An 8,645-nucleotide genomic window follows, 5' to 3' on the forward strand; every position below is an offset into this window, starting at 1 on the left:
ACCCTGTAGCAAAATGGCCGGTGTCGAGTTGGTCGGACCCACGGTTGTCCAGAACTGCCACAAAAAGGCCTCTGCCCGGGCTACACCAGGCGACACCACTCCATATTTGGGCATGCCTGACACAGAACTCCAAAAGCTGGCCTGTTCTGACATCACAACACTCTGACATCACAATCTCCATATATGGGCATAAAAGGGACACAGACAGATGGGTTGAACGGGTACTCTGCATTTCCGGTTGTCCAGAACCAGCACAAAAGCCTCATTTGGCATGCTTGACAAATAACTCCATATATGGACATAAAAGGGACACATACATAAAAACTGGGTGGGGAATGCATTTCCGGTTGTCCTGAGCCAGCACAAAAGCCTCTGCCCGGGTTCTGGACCTGATCACCCCCTATATTGTTTTTTGGCCACGGTGATGCCAGTGGTGAGTGCATTTCTAGTTCTTATTAAATTCAAAGTCATAATGCTCAAAACCCTAGGCCTTAGAGCATTATGATTTACATTAGAAACAGGAATCTGCTAGTTGTGTCAATCTAGATCATTGCTATGATCAATACTAAAATTCAATTAGATATTTTGTGTTGAGTGAAAACAAGAGTTTTATTATAGGGCCCTTGGGAATCCGGTAAACTACTAAGTATTGAGTTTAAGTGGTTCACACAAGCACAAATTAAATAAAAATACACAGCAATAGCAGTACAGCACAGTAGTATAATTGAGATTCAAATTGAGATTTTTTACCATTTGTTGTAAAATATGGTAGTAATGAAAACACAACCTGGAGCCTATTATATCCTATTCTAATCAAGCGTGTAGCCTAGTAGATTCTAGGCCAATATGAGGAGAGGAATCCTTGTCTTATGTTATTCATATCCCAGCAGGTCTCTTTTCCACTACTGTCAGAGTGACCCATTTAGCAACAATACTCCCTCCCCTCCCTCTATGTCACAAAAATGTGCATGTGTGTGCAAATCAACACATACACATGCGCAGCTCTGCTTTCTGTCTGCCACCCTTTTCTTTCCTGCCCTGCTTTCAACAGAGAAAAGTACAATTTGATGCTCTCTTACAGCAAAGCTAGACAGCTTTTGTCACCGTGTTCTCTGGCTATTCACAGGGAAATATGTTGGGGTGCATACTTAGTTTAGACTAGTCATTGGTTAGACATAAGGTTGGTGAGGGGTGCCTTAAGGGGGTGCATATTTAGTTTAGACTAGTCATTGGTTAGACATTAAAGTTAGGTTTAGGTGTGCTGCCCCGTGGGAGGTTAGGGTTAGGGTGAGGGTTTGAGATAGGTTGAAGGACTAATGACTAACCACTGACTAGTCTAAACTAAGTACGGACACAACATGACAAGTCTGTCACACTTCCATTAAGTCACTTGAAAATAAAGAAATGTAAGTAAAGTATACTGATGCAAAATTGTATAAAGACAATGAGATACTGTAAGATATGGGTTTCAGCCATGCTAACATGACTGAAAATGGATTTGAAAACACTGACTTTAACAATACTATATTATATAATGCATAATACTACTAGGGATGTCCTGAATCCATTTTTTCGTTCCCACAATTTATGTGTTAGCCGATACCGAATACTGATACCAGAGAATAATATTTATAATAAAATAAAGAAAAATAAATCTTATTTTGAAGTCCACCAACCGGGAAAAGGCGCTTTGACCATTCAGCAGCGTTGCATTCTTCACACGTTGTAGGGAACCGTGCAGAACATGCGACAAAAGTCTGCGGGTGTTTTCTTTTATATATATATATTGTAGTAGAGTTAATGAGCTTTTTGAGCCACTAGACTGCACGTTAAAGTGTCTGTGTGTGTGTGTGTGTGTGTGTGTGCGTGTCTGCGCGCGTGCGTGTGTTTGCATGTGTGCTGTGTTATACTGAGTGTTGAGAGAGAATGGGAGATGTATTGATTGAAATATTTATTGAAATATTTATTAACAGTTTGTAGAATTTACAGTACATTTTAAGCACAAACTCAATACAAAGACTGTCAACTGTGAGTGGACGACCCAATTAAGCATTACACTTGTTTACAACAGGGTCCACATTGTTCAATTCATCAAAACATTTAGAGACATACAAATAGACACTTCTATGTAGCTAAAGAACAGAACAGGAATTCATCATAATTGTATATGTATAGCCGCGATTTACAACACTAGCTTTTTAAGTGGTGCAACCACTTCTACATCCAGCTTACAATGTCCGTGTGCCTGTTTGTGTGTGTGTGTGTACGTGTGCCTGTTTGTGTGTGTGTGTACCCCTGAGCATGGAACGAGAGAAGTATGTGACATGGCTGCCACCTGCTGGACGCAAACGATACAGAGAAGAAATTGAAACGATACAGAGAAGAAATTGGAATGATACACATTGGAACGATACAGAGAACCAATAGATGGGAGTTGCACCACTTGGTTCACACTGGTGTGATTTTTTTAATAATGGGACGAATCTAGAGTTGCAATACCCTCCATTGACAGCCCATTCATCCAAACTGCTTTTGCGATCTGCTTGTATTAAACGACGTTAAACTCACCAACATTGCAGCTGTAGGGAAAGCTTGACTTATCCTCTTTCAAACTGCAAACCGTTTGTTTCATAAAATCCACCGTAGACATGTTATGAGCTACTTTCTGTAGCTAATAACATGTCTATTTTTTGTGTGTTGGACTTTGGAAGCACTTGTTTTTATTAACGGGTCGTGCTGCTGCCTCCTAACCTGACTCTGCCAGATTGCGGCAGTATTGAGTTCACAAGTTCCCTCCTCCTGCCTGTATCTGGGCTCTCTCAAGCAGAAACCATGAACCGGAAGCAGCGGGACACAAATCTGATATCTCCATAATCATTTCGAGTTGTAGTCTTGTTAGGTTGTGTTTACATTTGTGCTGTGGCACAGCTTCAATATGTCATCAGTCTCTCGTTGATCCCGCCTCTAGCGGCCGCATATGACCAGAATTGTTACACTCGTCTCTGCCCGAGAGAGACCAGACTCTCCCTTCTGGCAGAATGCAAATGTTGTCCAGCAGGGGGAGTGGTTCCACCAGGCTAGCTGCCTCCTGCATTATGTGCAAATTCGAAACAAGTGGTACGCAGCCAATGCAGGAATTGGCTGAAATTCCTGCCTGCCTGACTGAAAGTAGCTCGATCATAACATGTCTACGGTAGATTTTAATGAAACAAACGCTTTGCAGTTTGAAAGAGGATAATTCAAGCTTTCCCTACTAAGATGAGTGGTGAGTTTAACATTGTTTAATACAAGCAGATCGCAAAAGCAATTTGGATCAATGGGATGTCAATGGATGGCAACTCTAGATTCATCCCATTATAAAACAATCTAGTGTTGCAAATTGCGGCTAGGGGAGACAGAATACAGTGGAGGAGATGTTTGTTTAGACAGATATCTCGTGTTGTGTTTATAGCAGACTCCTCACTCAAACGTGCACTTGCAGTTTGGGCAACTCGAAAGCAAACTCCACATGCCCAAACATTTTATTTACCTGCCATAGTGTCAACCCCTTACACCTGTGTCGGATCGGTGGTTAGACTGGCATATTCGCTGATACCGATATGGCCCGATATGACCAAATAAGGGCATAACGGGCAGTTTTCCGATACCGATACAGTATCGGGACAACTCTATATACTACTATCTTGATCATGTCGATTCTAGGCTGAAGTTGTCATCCATAGTTCTTAGAGTAGTAAGGATGACAGCCGCAATTCATAGAAAGTGCAGAATATATGTGGTTCTCTCATCAATGAATTAATTTTCAAGACAAAAAGCAATTACTAGTATGGTAGTTAATTCTGTGTGTTTGTTTGTTAAATTATTAACATTGGTTCACAAACAGACTGTACTTCCAGTCCTTCCAAGCATACAATCATTATTTTATAACAGACTGAAATTTTAATGGCATAACATGTCTTTCTTTAGCTAGAGGCGCGGTGAGCTTGCTTATGTTGCATGTTTTTTAGGTTATGAGGACAATATCCTAATGCATTTTCATGTTAACAGTTAACACTCACTTATGTTAACTGCATTGTCCAAAAGATTGTCCAAGATTCCAACTGAGAAATGCTAGAACATCTATATAGACCTAGTTTATAATAATATTGAATAGACAATTTTGAATAGACAATTTTATCATGACTTAACTCTGAAACCCATATTTCTGTAAATATTCTTGTGTGCTACTAGAAGAGAGAACACGTGGGAAATGTTTTTGAAAGCTTGGCTGGCGTTATGTCTACAGATTTTCGATAAACATTATAGATTGTTTTGAATACTTGGCCCAATGCCATCTGGTTGCCTTGGTTGCCATCTCTCTCTCTCTCTCTCTGTTTATGTTGTACACGTTCTGCAATGTGACTATGGTGCGCAATAAACACAGCATTTAACATAAATAAATTCAACCCTATAGACTCGGTGGTACTTACACCTACATCTGCGCCTGTACATTGTATATTGTATTGTTATTTTTAATGTGTCTTCAATGCTCTTAAAGTTTCGTGTAAAGCACATTGAATTTCCCTGTTGTTGAAATGTGCTATACATTAAACTTGCCTTGCTTTGTCTATGCTGCTTGGCTAATACAAAACCACTATTGTGTTGTTTCCTTTGGTCTGAGACCACTCATCATCTTTAACAAAGGGCTTTTCCACGATTGTGTGGTCATTTGGATGACTCATCTTCCATTAAATGTAAACAAATTCCCTTTCAGTTGAGTTATATGACTCAACTAACAATAGTTCTTCTGATTGAATGAAAATACAAAAGCAGGCACAATACAGGATTTTATCTGTTTTTATCTGCTACAGTAACAGAACTCCAGTCAGGCATACACTGATGGATAAGGGGTCAGGACAACTAGGCCTTTTCATGGAGGGGTCAGAATAAAATGTGGACTTAAACTGTTATTCGTGTGTAGTACTAAGTGTTTGTTCCTAATGTTATGCAAGCTCATGTCATATCCAGTCCTAAGCCATTTATTGGTGAAGCAAAAAATATAAAACTAAAAATAGACTTTAATCAGAGCATAAATGGCATACACATCTAACTGCTTTTCAAGGGCCCAAAAATAAAATGTAAAAGCTGATGATATGTCTGACGATGTCAGTACAGGTTTTCTTTCTTGCATCCTGAAAGGACCGTGACTGACTGATGCTGTTCCTTAATTAAGAGGTCTGCTATGCAAGCCAGCTTGATTAAACCATGTAAATAAAACCACGGCCCCTGGATTTTAAAAATAAATTATATTCAAAATCCCATAGAAAATCCCCACATTTTTTTTAATCAAATAATTTAAGAACAAAAATACGAAGAAAAGCTCACATGGTTACTGACGGTGAAAAACTACTAGTTTATCTAAAGTGTAAGAAAATAAAAGGATGCCTACAAATTGAATACAATTCTCATGACCTAACAACTACAACTTACACAAATATAATCTGCACACATGCCATCTGGCATACAGTGCACATAATCAGCGAGTCAGCGACACATCGTGTTGCTTTGGCTTTTTTGTAGGCATTGGCTTCCCTGATTGACCCACCTTCAGATGGCCAAACTCTGCCTTACGTTTGTGCTGCTGCACCAATATAAGTGGTAGCATGTATATTACAACTCCATTACCACTCCCCAAATATGGAGATACAGGGATCTCCATATTTAGTTGAATGGTTGCATGGTAGTGGGTACCGCACTGAGTTAGGACAACGGGTAAAATTGGTACTCTGACAACAAGTACTGTACAACAACTCAACAAGTACAAATACAACGGGTATTGCATGAACAGGTGGGCCATGCATTCCCATTTCCCAATTTGGATAGTTCATGTCTCAGGGTGTGTGGGTTTGATGCGAGTGCTGAATCACCATTGCGTTTGATTAAGGACGCGGCCGACGCGCTGTGATTGGCCAGTGCACTGGCCAATACAAGCTGCCAGCTGCCAATAATGGAATGGAAACTAGATATCATACTAATCGATTTTGTCAATTATAAAAAGTCTATATATTATATAAAAAATCTATCTAATATTTAGATTGCTGATATATAAGAAGAAAGAAAATATATATAAAAACATGATATATTTGATATATTTTCAGTTAATTGCCCAGTCCTAACTAAAGGTACAAATATTCTAGCACTTACTGCAGACAGTAATTTCCACGAACTACATCAGAACAAATTTTTTAATATTAGAAGGACCTCAGCACAAATTTGAAATAATCTAATCAGGCATCATATCAATCTGTGCTATGAATAAATGATACCTTACCTTATGTCTGCACTTAAGAACCACTCCATATGCTCCTGTACCATAAAGCCAGGGAAAAGAAGAGAAAAGGTGGAAAGGGGTCAGGTCTTTGGACATAAAAGTGAAAATTTGAGGTATAGTTGGGCATATGTAGCCTATATCTATTTATATAATATCCTATCTTACTATATTATAAGGAAACCTCTGTCATAAACCTGTGTTCTGCCGGGTTCCCCTTAGTGCATGGCTTGAGCAATTGATCTGCACACAGGCATTGAGGATTAACATATATGCACACAACTGCTGTTTTTCATTTCCCCAACATATACGCTGTTTATTAGCGTTTATGTGTTAATGCCGGAGTCAGACTTCGGTCTATGGGATCTGTCGTCACCATGGTTACAGCCCTGCAAACTATGGGATCATCTCTAGCTACTATAACTGACTAAAACAGCCACACAGACAGAATGCTGCAAACTTATAAAGGACTTTCATTTACAGCCCGTGTCCACACTCCCTTTGGAGATCATATTCATAGCACTAGCACGCAGATTAACACATGCACTGTTCGAATATTTTTCAAAAGGTTGAAGTAAATGCCAATATGGTGCCTGACCACACACTGTCTGACATGTGTCATCGGCACAGTGAAACTGTTACTTTCTGGTGGCTTTAAAACTTGTGTTATTATGACTGTCCTGTTTGTGTGCATTTGCATTTCCAATAATGCACACTGACAAGAGCTCACAGTTAGCATGAATTATAATCAACAGAAAGAAACACACTGTCTCCTCGCATTAGGATTAGCAGATGGTTGCATGTCATTTCCGCTAGCTGGAGTCAGGCATTGGGTTGAGTGGAACTGTTGAAAACACAACAAGCAGTGAGGGAACCATATTTAAAACACTTAAAACACTATTATTTAAGCAGAGCAATTTTCTGACCCGGCCTCAATGTCTCATTATTGAAGTTGTGTTCAATGCAGGTTCAGGAGTAGAGACGACCCTCTGCTTATCTCGATCACTCCCATTCTCTATCACCTTATCAATTACACCTGCATTCCTAGTTTCACAGCCAATCACTTAACATTCATCACAGTATACTGTAAATACACCTGTCATCGCATCACTTACCTGTTTGACTCTGCTTTCCCCCCTCCTCCCCAACAAACTCCCTTCATCCCCAGCTTTGCCCCGCTAACACTCTCTCTCTCTCCTTCTCCTATAGAGCCCCAAGGGGGGCAGTGTCGGTGCAGAGGCGACTGACCTCTCCCGAGCAGAGCTCGGGCTCCTCATCAATACACATACATCTCACTTGTGCAATAAATACTGTTAAACTTGAGCAGAAGGTGTGGTCTCTTATTAGTGAATTCCGATATAAAGGAGGAACGATGTGATGCTAAGCTGTAGAACTTGCTTGACCTTTTGGCAGACACCATTCCAATAGCTCCCCCACCCACCAACCCACGTACGCACCCACACGCACGCACGCACACACACACACACACACACACACACACACACACACACACACACACACACACACATGCAAACAAAACATTTTTAAACAGTTTTCATGCCAAATATATGAACATATCTGTTAGTTGGTATGTCCAAAACTGTTACTTTTCAGGACTCAAATTCAAAAACATCAAAAGAAGCGGATAACAACTTCAAGCTGCCTCTATACTTTTGATGCTTTTGTGTGACGCTGTGGTATGATCAAGTGGGGCGTTGATTTACGAAAAAAATAAAATAAATGTTAAAATATGGAGATAAAAGGTTTCTGCCCGACAGCGACAGCATACTTTGGGCTACTGAACGGGTAAATGTTGTAAAGGAAGTGCAGGTAAAAGGTACAGTGCATGCACAGCCAAAGGACACAGCAAGGGATACAAGTGGACATTTATTTGCGACCCATAAAAAATGAATCACCGCAGTATAGTACATGCAGTAGACATTAATGCAGTGTGTAGCTATTTACCCACCTTCTCCCACGATGCCAAGAACTTCAAACTTATTCATCACATCACCGGGGGGTCTTCCAGCAGGTGAAAGGAGCTGCTTTGACCAGGCGACGGGCAGGGCTTGGAAACAGTCCTGATTGGACGAATACTAAACCATGCCCACACATGTGAAGTCCGGGAGACATCTGGTAAGGGTGTGAATACTCCCCATCGTCGTTCCTCTGCTACTTCATCTCTGTGTTTTCCACGTTAGCAGTCTTTCTGCCAGCCTTCCCTCCTGGTTCTCGTCTTCCTTTTTTCTCTCCCCGAAGCTCTGACTCAGTTTCCCTCTCTCGGTTGTTTCCGCCTGAACATGAGCTCTTCTCTCTCCCTATAACCTCAATTCTCTGT

The 8,645-nt window shown here is 40.5% G+C and overlaps 1 protein-coding gene across 1 annotated transcript in view; it reads right to left on the reverse strand.

Annotated features, from left to right (window-relative positions):
• cdkl5 (cyclin dependent kinase like 5) overlaps positions 1–8,549 on the reverse strand; it is a 41,679-nt gene extending 33,130 nt beyond the window's left edge. The window contains exons 1-2 of the mRNA XM_083758947.1: positions 8,277–8,549; positions 6,311–6,345 (exon numbers count right to left, since the gene is read on the reverse strand). Of these exons, the coding sequence (XP_083615073.1) occupies positions 6,311–6,345; positions 8,277–8,313 (72 nt within the window). The 5' untranslated portion in view covers positions 8,314–8,549. The remainder of the gene's footprint in view (positions 1–6,310; positions 6,346–8,276) is intronic.
• Positions 8,550–8,645: the final 96 nt, after the last annotated feature.

Source organism: Protomyctophum parallelum, assembly GCF_964188405.1.
Source record: "Protomyctophum parallelum genome assembly, chromosome: 2".
In the NCBI taxonomy this organism is placed as follows: Eukaryota; Metazoa; Chordata; class Actinopteri; order Myctophiformes; family Myctophidae; genus Protomyctophum; species Protomyctophum parallelum.